Source organism: Siniperca chuatsi, linkage group LG12 (genome assembly GCF_020085105.1).
Source record: "Siniperca chuatsi isolate FFG_IHB_CAS linkage group LG12, ASM2008510v1, whole genome shotgun sequence".
Lineage (NCBI taxonomy): Eukaryota > Metazoa > Chordata > Actinopteri > Centrarchiformes > Sinipercidae > Siniperca > Siniperca chuatsi.
In genome coordinates, this window is record NC_058053.1 from 7,170,496 (window position 1) to 7,189,873 (window position 19,378).

General features: G+C 40.0%; 1 protein-coding gene across 1 annotated transcript in view; it reads left to right on the forward strand.

Moving 5' to 3' along the window:
- The window catches only part of LOC122885260 (transmembrane protein 163-like), a 63,557-nt gene that overhangs the window by 31,959 nt on the left and 12,220 nt on the right, over window positions 1-19,378 (forward strand). Inside the window, exons 3-5 of the mRNA XM_044216103.1 lie at window positions 13,766-13,809; window positions 15,978-16,069; window positions 19,118-19,214. Coding sequence (XP_044072038.1) covers window positions 13,766-13,809; window positions 15,978-16,069; window positions 19,118-19,214 — 233 coding nt within the window. The remainder of the gene's footprint in view (window positions 1-13,765; window positions 13,810-15,977; window positions 16,070-19,117; window positions 19,215-19,378) is intronic.

The window sequence follows — 19,378 nt, forward strand, 5'->3', positions numbered from 1 at the left end:
GGATTGTGTGTGTGTGTGTGTGTGAGTTGTGCCTAGCAGTTTACATGTGCTCAGATGTGTGTTGTGTGAGTAGTTTGTGCTTTTTGCTTAATGGTCTTATCTTTTGATATTGTGTGCGCTTGTTGCTTTTGTCTGCTTGTGCGTGTGTGTGTGTGTGTGCAATCATCAGGGGGAGTGTATGCCCATTTAGAGCCACTAATTAATGAGGAAGCAACGTCCTGAGGGCCTTTGTTTTAACTCAGTGGAGAGCAACCAGCAATTCAAGACACACACATGCAGAAAGAGACACGTGCATTTGGTAATAGGTTCACACAAATAGCCCCCATTTACACTTGGCATTCAGTCCTGTCTCCTAGAAATTACATTTAAATATTAAAAAATTGTTTTCCAAATTACATTGTGGTGCAAAATGTAATCACATGGATCATGTTCAGAGGCAACTTTTTAATGAATGAAGCACAATATTTATGAACCTGCAACAAAAGCACTTTGGTTAAGGTTATCCCTAACCTTAACCAAAGTGCTCAAGATCATGGTTTCGGTTAAATGTTAAACACATTGGGTCTCGTGCTTCAAGTCACTTTCCCTAAATATAACCAGGTGCTGTGAGGGCCTAAACATAACCATAAAACATAAAAAGTTTAATGATGTTGTAATCACTATGAGCGGATATTGTATTGTATTGTAATGTAGACAGTGCTGGGCCCGTGGAGAAAGGGCTCTGCTAATAACTTAGATTGTCACATTGGAAATATACCTGTGTTCAAAAAAGAACACAAATTTACTTAAAGATGCCATTTGCTATATCCCCCCTTTAAAAAGGCAAACCCATCTCCATCATGGTTTTCATATATTTTGATAGAGTAGTCAGTAGCAATCTATAACAATCTATTTTTTACAGATATGCAATAACTATAGCTGGGTAATATGTATGTTGATGTTGTCCAAGGTCAAGTCTCTGTTTGATCATGTGACAAGACTATACAATAAACGGTAGCTAGTTTAGTTGCAAAATCTGTCAGGACTGACAAGCTGAGCACATCTGCAAGCCGAGTGAGCAGTCATGACTTTCAAACATAAAAGCGGCAGTTAGAAAACATAGGAGAGAAAAAACAGGAGGATAAGGTAACAAAGCTCCCTAAATTAGATTCCTTTGGCTTTTTTATAAACACTGGCATCAGCACCGCTGCCCTCAGTGGTGTGTCAACAACCATACAGCAGGTAATGTTAGGATAGCAAGCTACATATAGGCCTAACGTTAGTCAAGTTAAATAATCGTATTGTGTTAGATATAAATTTCAAGACAAGTGATATGGTAGGCTTAGTATAGGCTACAAGTTGGCCACAAGTAACTCACTTGTAGGTGAGCACAAGTGCTTTTTCAAGGGGATTTGGGGTATCGGCTGGGCTGCCGTGCACCTATTTAACAGTTTCATTGTGTATGTGTTTGTATGTGTAAAGCCGCTGTGTGTGCCGACATACCAAACCATGCCATTCATTAGTGTTTTTAAGAGTAGCCTATTAGCTGCACTTTTTTATCTATAATAATAGTAATATTATTATTGTTATTTTTACACAAGATTATTAATTATTTTGCTTGGTGCTTGTAAATTATAAAGTAGACTATGGGGAGTATAATGTTACAGCAGCATGTACAGGCCCACAGCGGTACTCAAACACAGTTCAGAAAAGTCAAAGTTGTTGAGAATTATAATGGCACTTACCACTGGCCCTGGGGGATACATTGTTAGTCTCGTTATGAATAATAAGAGGATATTAAGGTGATTTTAGCTGAACTGACAATGAGTGACATTCTGGTGTCTAGGCCCTACACAGTGGACCGGCAGGCTATATTCAAAGATGTCGTTAATACAGAGTCGATTTTCATATGTGGGATATATGGCAGAAATAAGGCTGTTTGTTGCATAGTAAAATCATCATTTGATGGGATTTATGCAGACTGTGTGTAGCAGGCCAGTTTACGGGACATAGTGGTTTTTTTTTTTGTTAAATATTGCAGCTCTCTTTTGTCTCATCGTGTGCTATAGGCTTCATTTTAATATCATCTCTTGCCTTTATATCAAATAGGAGTGCACTCGTGAGGTTATTGCACCAAAAAAAGCCTTTTGTTAAAGTCAGAGGTCATTTCAGCACCACAGTGAAATAGACAGCTCCTCTGCTCTCAGGAGCTGACGCTTGTTTTCATGTTTTTGATAGCTTTCTCTTTTACCTGTACTTTCCCAATACAATAGCCTAAGTAACTCATTCGACTGTAAAATCCAACACATTGTTCGTACTAAAATATATATACGCCGTGTGTGCTTCATAACTAGTAACTAGCGTGCACTAGGGCCCATCATAACTACCTTACGCCACTGACTACAACCTAGAAGTTCGATCGTCTTCACATGCCCATTCAAACCCCCTCACCTCACAGGTCAATGCTCTCTCACCCAGACAGATTATCAGGTAGTTGATCAGAGATATTCTAAACACTACAAAAGCTTGGTGGTCCTTCTGTTTGATTGTATATGTTGAAATGGTTGGAGCTGTTTTTTCTGTCACCTTAATGAGACAGGGATTTGGGAAACAGTTGATTTCAGTTTAACTTCAGCTGCCGTTATCACAGGGGACAGACCCTGTAAGTGACTATTTCCTCAGAGTGCCTACTGACAGTATTTACACTTGAAAGTAATAAAGGTCCGTCTTGAATGTTTCTTGGGTGCATTACAGTTGTTTTTTGATATCCAATAGCTATCTGATCCTCCCAAGGCACATGACGTGTAAATGAGGTCATATGCTTACTCATACATTCATCTTATTACACAATGCATGTGTATTTGCAGGTGATTCCATTAATAGTTTTGCATTATTTTGTTTTCATATTCAATATTAGAGACTTTTTCGAATTCCCCTTTTCTGTCAAAAATAGCGGTGAGTGATGATTTAAATCTGGCAAAAATGCAATTTCTCGCGCACAAGATTTTCCACCTATGAAGTCTTGTAACCCACAGTGTCTTGATTTCGGCAGTGGGGTGTTCGTTTCCATTGCAACCCTGCTGCACAATTTCAGCCCTGACAGATGTATTTGCATAAAAAAAATTCTTGTTTAGTCCAGCTTTAATGATGCATAATTTCTCCTCACTGTCTGCTCTCCTCCTTCCATGAACCCCCCCCCCCAACCTCTCCCCTCCCTTCTTCCCTTCCATGTCCAGCTCTCTTACTCCCCTCTCTGGCCTTCTCCTTAGCTGCCTCGGATTACCATTCCCTTCTCATCATTACATTGTGCAAATAACCTACCTAAATAAGACCTACCATCACCACATAGCGCAGAAATATAATGAACTGCTTTTGAACCACACAACTATACTTGAAACACTTTGAGTCCCTTTCTTCATCTTGGGACCGTTAAGTGGTTTTCCTCAACTTCAATAAATGTGTCTATTGGGAGATTTTTTTCAGAGCACTAACGCAGACGAGTCACCACGATTAGATTGGAAGCTCAGAGAGTCACTGAGTGGCAGCGTGAGAGTGACTCCTACAATCTCTCTCAGGTCTCCTCTCTTTCTGTCTTTATTTCTCTCACTTCATCAATCTCTCACTCTCTGTTTCTGCTGCTCTGTCACCCACACTGCCTCGCCGTCTCGCTCTAGTCGCTCTGTTTGTTTGTCCATCTGCTGCTCTGTCTGCCTCTTTTTTCATCTCTCTCCTCCTCATTCTCCTGTCTCCCAGATTAATCCTTTGCTCCTTGTGATGTAATTGAATTTCACATCCCTGAATTGAGCTCTTGCCCTTGAGGAACAGAGAGGAGGACGTAATTACATTTCTGTTTGGCTCAAAATGATTCTACTAATTTGATGTGGACTTTTTTCATACAGTCAGCTGCAGGGGTGGTTTGACGGGTGTTTGAATGGAAAGCAGCTGGCGTAGAAAGTGTCTGTCTGGCCCTACTGTACTGGACAGGACAGGACAATTGGACAAGCATGAGACCGGTTTATCAGTGTGGATTTTGGCAGCTAGCTTTAGTAAGTTTAAACACGTTTATAGTTTCAGCAACATTGTAGTTACTTCAGTATTAGATTTAGTGCAGTTGTGGTCATTGATAACCATAGCAAAACAAACTATAGATGTTTTAGTTGCAAATAATAGTTTCAGTTCAGGAGTCTTCTCTGGAGGAGCACCTCACTGATGGGGTTAACATCAGTACAGTGGTTGGGATGGTTATCTTTTTGGTAAACATGGTTTCCTCTATGATTACCTGAAGCGGGGCCATAATGATCTCTTCCCTTGCCATTATGTCAAAAGGTGGTGCCCTTCTTGCTCTGTAAGTTGAAGCTGTATGTGGTAAGAGAGTGGGTCTTTCACCATTAGATTGCCAGTTCTATACTTTCTATATTATGCTAGAAGAAATAGCTCGTTAATATGGTTGTGCATTTTGTGCTATTATCTTTCACTCGATTGAAAACAATGATTTTGTTTCATGATGAACAGTAAGGAATGCTGGCTCAGAGTGTATCTGATGAAAGAATATCACGTCAAACAGTTGTCTCAATTCCTCCATTCCTGTTCTCTTCTTATTTGTAGATGAATGGCATTACATTTATTAATAGTTTTAGTTATTTTATTTTTAGCCATGTAAGCAATATAGCTCTAGGGATGGCAATGTCCACCACTTTGGTTCAGACTGAAATATCTCATCAACTGAAATTTTCTACAGACATTCACGATCCCTAAAGGATGAATCTACTGACTTTGGTGATCCCCTGACATTTCCTCTAGTGTCACCATGAGGTTGACATGTCTGATTTCTAGTGAAATGTCTTGAGAACTATTGGATGGATTGCCATAAATTTGATTCAAACATTCATATACCCCTCAGCATCAAATGTAAGAACTTTGGTGAAACTCTGTCTATCTATTGCCATCATCAGATGAAAATTTTCATTTGTCCTGTACTTGGTTTATGACCAAATACCTGCAAAACTAAAAATATTCCCATCAACCTCATCTATGCTTTGTGTTTTTAGCAAATGTTAGCTTGCTAACACGCTAAACTAAGATGGCGAACATAGTAAACATTATAGTTGCTAAATATCAGCATGTTAACCTTGTTACCATGAGCATGTTAGCATGGTGATGTTAGCCTCACAGAGCTGCTAGCATGGCTGTAGACTAAGATTCTGCAGCCATGCTAGCAGTTAATATGTATTTGAGAATGTAGCCTAAAAGGACAGATTCCATGTGTCACAAAGAACATGTAACAAGCACCAACTGAGGGAAACAAATTATAATTATACAGTGAAAAACACCCTTATAGGGCATTAGTGGAATACACTTGCAGCACACCCATGTAGAAAAATCTGTTCTAAAATCAAGTTTTCTCTCACATGATTATGGCCACTTTCATGTAGATTTCTTTGGTATGTGTGTCATACATTTTGGATGACATATGGCATGTTCTTGATGTCAAATGTATGTGGTATACACTATAAGTTCCTATCACAAACATATGTAATCATATAGCCTGAATTGTTATTTATGCACATCGCCTTAAGCACAGGACATAATAACTGAAGTAATAATAATATTCTGAGTAATAATACTTACATGAGTATTATAAATGCTTGTATATTGTCTTGCTCGCAGGTCCTCAACACTCCCAACAGTTCAAAGTCTTGTCTGGAATTAATGTCCATTCAGATGCTGCTTCATCTATCTTCTGCTCATAATCAGTGCCAAGTGAGCACTGAGGAGAGAGAGAGAGTATGGGTGTTAAGTGCTGGCACTGGCCCTCGTTCTTGCATAACTCACTGATAATTAGGGTTTTACTGCTGCCAAGTCTTAACCATTGCTATGGCTATGCAGGTGTTGGCAGGACATCTGAGTGGACTATGGGGAACATAGAATAGAATAGAATAGAATAGAATAGAATAGAATAGAATAATAGAATAGAATAGAAATAGACCAAAAAGACACAAGGCCTCATGTTTGACAGCCATAATCTGGCATAATTGACTTATATATTAGTGTTTTCTTATAATAAGTAAAGCAACATAATAAAGCCAAAGAAATGACCAACTTTCCAGCTATTTGGATACACTAGTTATTAGTATATTTGCACACAACTACATTATTTGGAGACACACAGACAGCACACTACATTTAAGTGTTTCCCCCTCCTTTTCATTATTTGCTCTTCCTCATCTTTTTACACTCCAGTCTCCCTCCTCTACTCCTCCAGCCCCTCCTTGTTCATCACATCCATGTCTGTCCTCCTCTCCTCCTTGTCAGCTTCTGCTTCTCTCTCCTCTGCTCCTCCACTTTCCTCCTCCTTTTTGAATTCCCTCCTTCTTTTTCTAGTTCCTCCTCCGTCTCCTTTGTCTCCCGCTGCCCTCCTCTTTTTCCTCCCTCTACTACTCCATTTCCACTTCCTCCTCCTCTTCCTTTCTCCCCTGTTTCCCCAGTCTTGTTAGCACCGGTCATGCATGCTTGCCTCCCTGATTAACTAACAACCCAAAGGATGTTAGACCGAATAGTGTCTGCTCTCCCCGAGAGAGGCATTGATTTGCTGGCAGGCGGTAACCACACAGACGGCTGGCACGTCGAAATGAGCTTGAGAGCAGAAACTGGAAAAATTAATAAGGGCTGGAAGAAGAAAACCTACTATTTCCAAATTAGTAGCTTATATGGAATCGAGAGAAGAATTCTGTGTTTTTGGCCTAATATACAAAAACTGTACTGTGGTTTTTGAATTACTACATGTTTAAATTAGGGCAGACATGAGGTAAATGTTGGTGATGAAGCTAAGGAGTCTTAAATGCTTCCCAAATGAGTTTCTAGATGAATGACACAGGCAGAGAGAGAGGACATCTGTTCTTTCTGGAACTGAATACATTTTAAACATGTGTGTCTGTGCAAGTGTGCGTGTGCACAAAGTGTGTGCACAAAGTGTTGATTAACGTTCCAGCTGACTCACTGTGTTCAGAATCAGAAATACTTTATTGATCCCCGAGGGGAAACTCTTTTGTTGCAGCAGCTCACTATCACGTCAGTGCACACAGGAATAGAAGTTCTAAGCAAATAAAAATATAATACACTATAATACAGGCAAGGTAAATTAAGTACAAAGTGGTTATAAGTCTAAAAGCTAAAATAAGTGTACCAAAGTGGATTTAGAGGTTGATAAGTATGTATTTGAATTTTGAACTGAAAACTAAAAACTAAGTATATTGCACCAGAGTATTAAACAGAGAATATTACACAATTATTTATTTTATATATATATATATATATATATATATATATATATATATATATATATATTTATTAGTATTGCAGTGATGTTAATGATCCAATGTCCAGTTTAATGTCATATACACTTAGAGGGAAGAGTTAAGAGTTTGATGGCCACAGGCAGGAATGACTTCCTGTGGTGCTCTGTGGTGCTTTTTGGGGGCGAGTCTTTCGCTGAAGGTACTCCTTTGCTTGACCAGCATGTCATGGAGTGGGTGGGAGACACTGTCCAAGATGGCATGTAGTTTGGCCAGCATCCTCCTCTCTGACACCACCGACAGAGAGTCCAGCTCCACCCCCACAATGTCACTGCCCTTACGGATCAGTTTGTTGAGTCTGTTAGCGTCTGCTACCCTCAGCCTGCTGCCCCAGCATGCAACAGCATACAGGATAGCACTGGCCACCACAGACTCATAAAACATCCTCAGCATTGTCCGACAGATGTTGAAGGACCTCAGCCTCCTCAGAAAATAGAGGTGGCTCTGGCCCTTCCTGTAAAGAGCTTGAGTGTTCTTAGCCCAGTCCAGTTTATTGTCCATATGTACTCCCAGGTACTTGTAATCCTCTACAATGTCCACACTGACCCCCTGGATGGAAACCGGGGTCAATGGTGCCTTGGCCCTTCGTAGGTCTACCACCAGCTCCTTAGACTTTGTCGCATTGATCTGCAAATGGTTCTGCTCACATCATGAGACAAAGTTCCCCACCACAGCCGTGTACTTAGTCTCATCACCACCGCTGATACGTCCCACCACAGCAGAGTCATCAGAAAACTTCTGAAGGTGCCAGGACTGTGTGTGGTGTCTGAAGTCCGTGGTGTAGATGGTGAAGAGGAAGGGAGAGAGGACAGTCCCCTGAGGGGCCCCAGTGCTGCAGACGCACATGCTGTGGTCTGCCAGTCAGGTAGTCAACAATCCAGGACACGAGGGGGGCATCCACCTGCATCACTGCCAGCCTCTCACCCAGCAAGGCAGGCCGGATGGTGTTGAGAGCACTAGAGAAGTCAAAAAACATGATCCTCACCGTGCTTGCTGGCTTGTCCAGGTGGGTGTACTGTAGATGCAGTTCAGCAGGAAGATGATGGCGTCCTCAACTCCCAGCCGGGAGTGGTAGGCGAACTTAAGGGGGTCCAGGAGGGGTCTGACTATGGGCACCAGCCATGTGTTCCAGCACCTGTCTCTCCAGGGTCTTCATTATGTGGGAGGTCACTGCCACCGGTTTGTAGTCCTTGGAGCCACTAGTACACGGCGTCTTTGGCACAGGGACGAGGCAAGATGTCTTCCACAGAACAGGGACCCTTTGAAGACTCAGGTTGAAGACATGTTGAAGGACTCCACATAGCTGGGGGGCACAGGCTTTTAGCACCCCGGGGCTAACTCCATCATCAGCAGGCCTGCAACCTTGTTTGAGTGGAGTTTCATCAGCTGTCCTCTCACCTGGTCAGCGGGGTGGGGGGGTCGTCAGTCTGGAGAGGGCTGTTAGCCTGAGAGCCGATTGAGGGGGGAGTAGGATTCTCCCAGGAAGATGGAGGAGGGGGGAGCAGTGGACTCAGAGGAGTCTGAGGGCAGACAGCAGCTGAGTTAGATGAGCAGGAGCCGGTGTGTCGTCGAATCTGTTAAAGAACAGATTAAGTTTGTTGGCCCTGTCCAAACTGCCTTCAACTCCTCTGCTGCCAGTCGGTCTGAAGCCAGTTGCTTGTTAAGACGGAGAGTCAGATAAATGATTTATTATACAGAGAGAAATTCAGACAGAAAAACAGACCAACTCATGTGGATTGATTTAGTAAATATTTTTATTCATTTTCCATTTAGAACTAGTTTATTCTATTATATTTTTTTGCCCTCATCCAGTAAATCATTAGTCCTACACACAGCTTAAAGAGGTTTTGGTGACAAATCACCATATCTACTCACTAAAACTCATTTCCTAGTAACGTTGAGTTGAGTCTGTGTGATAATGTCATCCACTATAAATTATCTACAGCATTATGAGAAAATGTTACACATGGATGCAAAAGGATGACCTGGTTTTCCCTGATCACAGGCACGCTGTAGTCACAAGTTTAGAATATACAGACATTTGTAAGCCACGTCAGGATTTGAATTTCTCTCTGTAAAGGAAATACAGTAAATATTCTACTAACTAAACATTAGGAGCAGAATTATATATACTGTACCTATAATCAATCATTTGTTAATAACTTGTAGTTGCATTTGTTCTTGAGGTGTGTACATTATTTATACAGGATGAAAACCACAAAACTAGGCTAAACCCATGACAGTTTATGGGTCAGTGCTTCTCAGCCAGCAGGTTTGAACTCTAATTAGAGGCTCTCTTGGAATGTAGATGGTCACACACAGAGGCTTTTAGATCCAAGAGCCAATTATCATCAAGGTCACAACCCACCACATCACTGGATGTATACCCGTTAGCCTTAAAGAAAGTTTGAAGAAAGAAAGGAAAGAGAGACCTTATAATTTACACTTTTATCACAAATTATGCCTGTTTCTAGACTCCTCAACTAACAATTTACAAGTGGGAAAATCTGAACAAGCGAGGCAAAGTGCCCCTGAGCAAAGCACTAAAAACTACAGATTATGGTTGTCTCTAGCTCTCTAGAGCAGGGGTGGCCAACCAGTTAGACACTAAGGGCCCAAAAATAGTCTGTTCAGCTTTTAGGAACAACATCAAATGCTCGCTTGCCATTTGTAGGAAAGTCAAAAGTCAAAGAATGAATCAAAAAAGACAATGTCCTGTTCAGGTTTATTTGCTCCCAATCCTGTTCCGAGACAACCGGAGATTATCATGTGACAGCTGTCTCATACTGTATGAATGGGTCCAACTGGGGTTGAAGTAGAGTAGACCCTGTATGGAAATGGTCTGGATAGGGTGTATTCCATTAAGTTTAGAAGAGCCACATATATACAGACAAAAGAGCCAATCAGTATTACCACATGCTGTAATTTCGTTTACTTACCACTATAAAATGTTGGATACGTCTCTACTTATGGCCCTATTAAAGCAATGATCTGTGTTCAACCTGTATTTCTCATCACAGGCCGACCTGTGTGGCACTCTTTTTAGACCAGACCTGATTACCCACAATATTCAAGTGTCAAGCTGTCGTGTCTACCATTTTTCACTGAGTCTTCAGCATTATATGCATACACCAGCAAGTCTGTTCATTAGGTGTGTCGTCCAGGTAGGTTGCTCGACATGAGACATATTATAAAAAGCCAGCAGATTAACCAGATGTGATTTGCTTAAATCAGAGTAACAAAAATCCAGATTATCTTTCTTTTATGCTATTAGTTTGTGTAGAAATAACATTGTTTCTTTATAGTCGTCTGTGTGCTAATGTAGTAAGAAAAACTGTTGTTTTTAAGACTTATTTTACTACATGAACCCAGCAAAACACAAATTGTTCAAGTCAAGAAGAATCTGAATGATTTTAAGAGTATAGTCAAGTTAAAACTTTTTTAAAGTTAGATCTGAAATCTTGAAAAGAGGATATCTTAACTGATGAAATGGCCTCAAGCACACAGTTCACACCAAAACTGTAAAGATGCATTTTTTTTACAAGAGAGTGTTCTCTCTTGGTAAAAATGGATCTCCATGTGAATAAAACATGGCTTTAGAGCTTGTTACTGATAATTAGCTAATTTGTTAGAACTATTACAATGACACAGCATTAATATCTGCTGCAAGTTATCATTGTTCTTCAGGAAGTTCACTCTTATGAAATGAAAGTGCAGTAATGGAGCTGCCCATGTAAAAATACAAATGAGTGTGTTCTTTACAGTCTCACAGTGAATTTGTGGTATTGACCTACAGACATAATTAATATGATGTTTACTGGCATGTTATTTCAGCTCTCTGGCTCACTTTATTGGTCATCTGTCCTAATTTCTTCCACAAAGAACAGAACAATGTTACATGACATTTCTTACTATTAAATGTTGGCTGATCAGCTAACAAGCAGCTTACAGCTTAATTTGACACCGCTCAAACTGACAAAAGGAAGCATGTTCAAGCAATGTGACAAAGGTACAGTAAAGTGAGGAGTCTCCAACTGTCTGATTACCCTGTATTTGGTTCTTGAATTCATGGTAAAAGCAGGCACACTCTCAGTTTGGCTCAGCTTCTGGACTCTCCAGATGGGTCGGAGGCCTAGTGGAGCTCCAGAGATTCAGCTCACCCTCTGTTGCGAGAGAGAGTGAGAGTTTGTACGTGAGAGAGAAGACAATCAAGAAAGAGGACGTGCTAGTAAGAAAGAGAGGGAGACTGTGGGTGACGGTCTCCAAGACAGAGCGAGACACAGGCCCAGCATATGTGTGTGAGAGTGTGTGGGCAGTCATGTGTTACACACCCAGCCTGACTAGTGCCATCTGCCTTGTACCAGGAGTCTGGGACTGCCCACTCCTCTCCACTCTCCTTAATTCCTCCTTTTCACCTTCTCTCCATTGTTTCTATTTTTCCTCCTGTTCAGCCATGTTCTTCCCTTCTTCTCTCTCTTGTAGTTCAGGCTGAATTTGCTCTTTTTCACATTAGTGATAGAAATGAAAAGTTATTTGTAACTTATGTTTAAATATTCATTTGCGCCCCAAAATGCAACATCACTCTGTGTCTGCCACAGTGGAGCAGTGAGCTCAAACCAAAATGAATAAAAGACAAAGCAGCCAAAAAGGCTACCACGCAAAGATGTGACAAGAGACGTTGAGATAGGAAAGGAAAAAAGAAAGAGATGTGTGTCAAAGGAAATCAGAATCTGAGAGTCTGAGAGAAAAGGGTAGGCCAGGAGAAAAGATTGGGAAGGCGACAAAGACAAATAATGAAGAGAAGAGAAAGAGAGAAGGAAGATGAAAGCTCAGTAATTCAAACCAACTCCTAGCTTTGCCTCAAATCTCCTGTTACCATGGTAATTTAACTGCCAATATGCTGTCCCCTGAGACTCTGTCCTGGAAACACAGGGGGAGAGAGAGAAAGAGAGAGTAACACAAGTACAGGTGTGCTAGACAAGGACTGCACTGCAATGAATGTACAATACCCTCTATCCCACTGTTAAAACATTTAATTGTGCCAATTTTTCAAAATGTTCAGATACTTCTGCTGTTATGTTAACACATGTTAGGTTATTAGATATTCTATCTGGAAAAGCACCCAGATGGACACACATGTATAGTTCGTTTTTCATCAGCCTGCAGGGATCATACACTTAACTCAGCCTATATAGAACAACAGTATCTAAAACCTTACTTCAAATGAAAACACAAACTTATGCAAAATGTAAAAATGCACCAATCAATATTTCTACATGAACAATGGATATGGTAATGTGTCGCTCCTATGAACCAACAGAGAATTATGACCTACAGTTCCCCTCAGCTCTGTGGAGTGATTTAGCATCTTTCAGCTCATTGTTTTGGTTTTCCTACCCACAACTTTATTGTTACGGTTCAATGCTCTCATCAACCTTGTTTACAGACACAGTAGGCAGCTGTTTTCAGCAAAACCTCTGATAAACTCACTTGCCCAGCGCCGAACAGCATACAGGCAAGATTAGCGACTAGCAGGACAACATAGTGGACCATTTAGCTGCTAAAGAGCCAGACATTTCCCTCAGGAGTTGGTGGAGACCAAACTAGAGCTAAACAGAGAATGAATAGTGGACATATAGTATTTGTCAGGTGGCCAGAAACTCAATTTGAAATGAAGGCTAATGTTGCTTGGTTAACACGTTAGCCATATCAACTTAAGATGATAATATGTCAGTGGTGTGTTTAGGGGTTGTTGTGCTTCCCCCAAGTGGCCAAAAACTCAATGAATGCTGTTTTATATGATTGTTGATGTCATGTTAGAAAAGCATGGTTTGTGGTATACATTAAATAATTTTATATTTTGAACATTGATAAATGAAGAAGGGTTCCTTATAGTATTTCTCCTCCATACAATATTTTTTACCACAAAACTGATTTTAAAAGATCTCACTAATTGTCTTCTATGTTTATAGACTATATTTATGTGGAATACTTTGAGAGTACTACATTCCTCTTTCTAGATGTATAGGGTTACATAAGGTGAGCAGCTGTTATGAATTCTGTCTATCAGAGTGGAACTTGTTTCAATAGCAATAAAGAACAGAAAAATAAGTTTATAATAGTTAATAATCCTGTAATGTTTTGTCATGTAATTATTTTGCATTGTTAACTTTTTCTGTGCACAAGTTGCATCATGTATATGATGCATTGTATGTGCAGATAAACATATGGATATCCATCATTAATGCAACTGGAAACATGTGACATTAATATAGCACCTTGTAAATGATTGGAATCAGTAATGTCCCATAACTATACCATAAAAGCTGATTGCTGAAATAAAAATTAATCAGTTAGTACTAACTGCTCTCTCTCTCTCTCTCTCTCTCTCTCTCTCTCTCTCTCTCTCTCTCTCTCTCTCTCTCTCTCCACAGCTGTTTCATTCATGAGACACAGCGCGTCAGCCTTTGGATTTGCCGTGAGTTCCACCTCCCTTCTTCCATCCATTTGCATTGATCAATTAGTCATAACTTTGGTCTCTGTAATTTATTAATGACTCCTGTTACCAAAGTGTTATTGGTCTTTTTGTCTCCAAGGTAACAGGGCAGAGAAGAGGGAATGGGCATAGAGTTCAGGTTGAATGTGAAAATTCCCTTTTGTGTTTGCCAAAAATGTCTGCTGGCGTTCACCAAAACAAAGCTTCTTATTGCTTCTTATTATTTAGAGGAAATGATTGAGAGTGTAATTAGTTTAAAAAATAAGACTTAATAAGAGTGAAAATTAAATAATACACAGTCTAGGCCAGTGAGGAAAAACCTGATTAGCATAATGTGATTAAAATATTATAAACCATAATCTGCAGTGCTAGCTATCTCTTTATTAAAGATTGGATTTTAATTAGCAAGTGCTAGGCTGTCTATGACAGTTTTAATGAAGTAGCAAGAAGACAATAAGTTGATATAACCCAACGCAAAAGGGTTAGATCCTAGCAACTGATTATTGGTAGATAATTGAATGTTCAAAGTTGACATTTTTCTTTAGCTTTAAAGGTTATATTGATAACATTTTTATGTAGATTAATATTAAAAAAAATAATAATAATCCACAGAGCTTTTAGAAAGGTGTGGAATAAAAGAATCACATTTCCTAAAAAAATAAAATATTATGATTGTGAATTAATAAAAAAAAATTAGCTGGGTCCAAAATGAATGTTTTGTTTATCTCTGTGTGAGATGTCTGACATTTGGTTCCTACTTCTAACAAGGCTTGTGAGCCAATAGTACACTGATGTTAGCACATATTAGCTATCTTAGCTTAATAGTCCGAACAACAATAACCCATAAAATTACAGTTCTGCATATTTAAACAAAATAAGCAACAACTACCGACAGCCATAGTCCTTAACACCTTAACTAATGTGTTGTCATCGGTTAGATTGTCAAAATTAGACAGCTTCAGTCCCTGAGGAGCTACGTTAGCATTGGTGACGGTTGTGTCCAGTTACCGAACTTTATAGTTCCCTCAAACAATGTAACATTATAACGAAGATGCGTATCAGAGGAGATTTAGAAGTGGGCCAGGGTCCAACATAACCAATGGCCCGGAGCCAGTACAAGTCACCGGTCCGTTGCTGCCATTTTTTTTATAATCCGCTATGAGATTTGTTTTCAGCAAGAAAACACTTGGACTAATATTAGGTCAACAGTATTCGCTAGCTAACGTCAACTTTTACTGTAGCTGTCTGTCTGTCTGTTGAGTGCTGTGGGTTTTAGTAGCATCCCTACAATGTACTGTACTGCACTCTTTGATTGGATTAAAATGTAAATATTTACCTAATGTCTTATAGTGTAAAGATGATTGAAATGTCATTTTACGGTAAGTGTTGCAGTATAGGGCCCCTATAACTATTAAATGATGGGGAAATAAGGGTTAAATAAAGCTTGCTAGTCATATCCTAAGATTACCATAGATGACGTTACATGAAACACCATCGCACAAAGTAACCTAAATCTATGGCTAATGTATCGCTATATGTTGCAAAATGAATTCATTACTCTATCACGAAAGAGTCATCACTTGATATGGCTGAGTCTGAGTCTCACTCCACTCGACCATGAAATATGCAGGTTGTGCAACGAAATGGCAACCAATGGAATGGAATGGAAGGGGGAAGGGGAGTGCATCATCTAGTGGCTGGATGTTATCAATGTTATCAATAGCACCTTTTAACAGGTACATTATGTGACTGGAAAATTAAATGATAATGATCATGCCATAGTTTATGATACAGCTTCATGGGGGATAAGACATTATTTAGTCTTCTTTGAGAATGGATAACTGACAAATGCAGCACAAAGTCATATATAATGTTGATGATGTTTATCACCTTGATTCCCCTGTGGCAATAAAACATCAACAGTCTCTTGGTCATGAAATATATTTTAATATGAAATACATTTCCTGTATGTTTTGCACCATAGCAAGCAATCATTGATCTTTATAACCACTGACACATCTTAATTGATACATAACTGAATAAGGTCCCATAAGATCAAGTGCCTCTTTTATTCTGTTTTGTTCAAGTAAATATATTAAGTAAACTAAAAGTTACATTGTTATTTTTTTACCACACTGTTTCTGCTTTAGTTTGATGCCACGCTGGATGTCCTGTCATCTGTCATTGTCCTCTGGCGCTACAGCAATGCAGCAGCTGTGCACTCTGCACACAGAGAGTATATGTGAGTACAAAACAGCGATGCTGAGTGTAATTAATGTTTGATTAATGATGAATCTATGTGGTGTGATGCAATTTGGGTCACTCTTCTCCACCTGCATCAAAGCAAGAGAGCTTCTACATTTCACTTTATATATTCATCTCCACTATTCATTCATCCATCTCTTCACATTTATCTTTCCTCTTGTGTTTCTTTTGTCTACAAATCCCTCCCAAGATGCAAATTCAACAGCTAAATTTTGTTTTGCAATGTTTTCTGATGCTGATACATGTTTACATGTGTTTACATCACTGATGATATTATTTTCAGTATTGTCAGAATTTTAATGGTTAGTTTCACTGGTAAAGACCGTGCCACAACAAATGGTGACTGAAGTTTTACAAGTACAAGGTACAAGATCATTTATTTATCATTATACAACACAAGGTTGTACAATGAAATTAAGTTAGTAGTCCCTTCATGCTACACACATACAATATAATATATCCTACAGTTATTTACATACTGTATATACCTACACACATACAGGAAATAATTCTTTTAATTTGCGTCTGGGGGACTGCAAGACAGCAGCAACAAGATAGTGAAGATAATAATATGGTTATTATCTTCACATAAAATGTTCGACATCTGGAAACAGTGTCCATCTACTTTGACTGCGCTTGAGCACCAAGCACCATCAATGTAAAGGCCTCCCCTTATCCCACCAGGCTGCCATCCAAATGAGTAAAGGACGAACACCACTTTACTGCACCTGTCAGACACTGTGTCTCTGTTCTGTAGGGAGATAGATGGGACACAGATATTGTAATTCGGGCCTACCAGATGTGTCAGAGGAAGTGAGACTGTAAATGATCAAGCAATGGAGAGGTATTCAATAACTATATCTTATTCCATTGCTGCCAGAGCAAAGGAGTGTGCATATGCAAGCATCTTGTGCTCCTTCAGCTAGGAACACATCCGCCCGCCTCTGCAAAGATGTGCACAACAGTCTCAGATTTCCCGTTCCTTGGCCAGCCTGAGTCCCATTTCGTCCAGACCAGACATTAGCCAGGAGCATTTATTGTTGAAGATGAATAGATCTAGGAGGCAGGATGAATGGCATGCAAGAGGAAACAGGTCATTTAACCTGGGCTTGCCTTTTTAGGCAGATTAGGAAACTTAGTGCAGGGGATCTGTCTCTCAGGTGTTGTTACCCCAGTCTACCTGAAGCCCCAGATGGTACCTGAAGAAAGGAGGAGAGGAGAGATGGGAAAAATACAGATGGGGACAAAGGGAGAACCAACATAAAATGTCTTAGTTGTTGGTCCACCAGGAGCCTCCCTAACCGCTTCAATACTCGTGAGATAATTCCTCATTTGGTGTTTTGATAATAGTGGTGCAAAGTGCTAGCTAACACAGTGGTCCAAATTCTCACATAGGTGTTCAACTGGGTGGAGATCTGGTGACTGTGAAGGCCATGGCATAATGATTCACATCATTTTTATACTCAAACCATTCAGTGACCCCTCATTTTTACTGAATGGGGAATTTACTGAATAGGAGAGAAAGAATGGATACAATTGAGAGTTGCCCTTGCACTGTATTGTGTAAGGGCTTAATTCCTTTGCCTTACAGTCCACTCATTTCATGTGTGTGTGACATGTCTTGATATTCTTTTGAAAAATAAATGACTTAGCAGTTTCATTCTGTTGGAAAAACTTTCAGCTAATGGGATACTGTCATATTACTGGCATTTTTATTTTTCATGTTATTGTGGCTTTGAGGATGTGAAGCCCTGTCTTATTAGGCTTTCAGTCATGTTGGGCATACCCAACTGGACAGATTTAATAATTTTAGAAACTCTATTTCCTCATTGGAGGGTGGGAGGGAGTGGAGCAATATATTCCTACTTGAACAAAGTCACTTACTGTATGTCACCGTACATCACTGCTAAACACAAGCCTGTTAATCCATCAGTTTTCAGGAGTTCATCAAGTGACTGTCAGGTTGCACAGAGCCTTGCTCGTCTTACAACAGCACCTCTGCTTAGCTCAGAGGTGTTGCAGAGGATGAAAGACCGAGCTGCCACTCCTACCATCCATTAATACACACTCACACAAAATCATTAGCACTACACTTTAATTCTTATGCTATGTAGTGAACACACACACAAACCCAGGCAACCCACAGACACACACATACAAACAAACCAAGAGTGAGACCATGCATTTCATATACACGTCCCATTTGCTGTAAACAGAGAGAAACTGGACCATTAAAGTTTGTGCTCACCCTTGTGGAGGAGGGCCGGGTTTCAGACTTCCTGTAGGCTGGTACATCTGGCCCATCCTGCATAGGATTAAAAGACAGCGCTATTTTACAAAATGTGCATCTTAATACTGGTAAAACACATACAAAAACAAAATAAAAATGTACCAATGAGACTTTTAGGTTACAGTACATGTGACTGAGAGAGTAGCTACAGCTACAGCAAGCATCCTATAGACCCACCCTCCAAAAACATTCACCTCATTATCCCCCATATTTTTTCTGTAACATTATACATGATACACTGTGCCAGAGCCACAGTGTCATGTGGCTAATTTTATCATTAGTCTGTGAAGTTGACATTTTTATTTTTATTTTCAAAGGTCTAGGGATGCCCTGGCTGTAATTCAAGACAGTGGGCAGGAGTTGTTAAGAGCTGATTATCTTTATTTTTGGTTCTGCTGTTCCTTTAATATTTCATAGAGGTTTGTAAAAACTTCTCCTAGTTTGCCAGACTGCCAAAGGCCACTGCCAGTTTCATTTACAACTGTTTATGTCAGGATGCTTTGAACATTTGTTTGGGTTGACACTACAACAGGAAAATGATAAATAGTACTGATTGCAATGCAAGAGAAAAACACAAGAACTGGGAGAAAGTGTGACTGCTCTAGAATCAGCTTCTTTAGGTCATTGCTTTGGTTCAACTTTATGAACCTTCCTCATGGCAGGTTTAGCAAAGAGATCACACTGGCTGAAGCTAACTCCTAACACACTGCTCTTTGCCTGTTTGTCTGTCTGCAGAGCATGTGTGGTCCTTGGGATTGTGTTCGTTCTCTCCTCCCTGTGCATTCTTGGAAAGGCCATCCATGATCTGGCTACCAGGGTACCCCCAGAAGTGGTAAGACGACACACACACACACACACACACCAGCCCCCTCTTCGTAGGAATTTTGTTTATATTAGGAAAAAGGTTGATGTCCAACGCTGACATAAAGTGCCAACACAAGAGCTGTGATACATCTATGTAGTTTAAATAAAAGTAGAGTAGAGTAGAGGTAACAG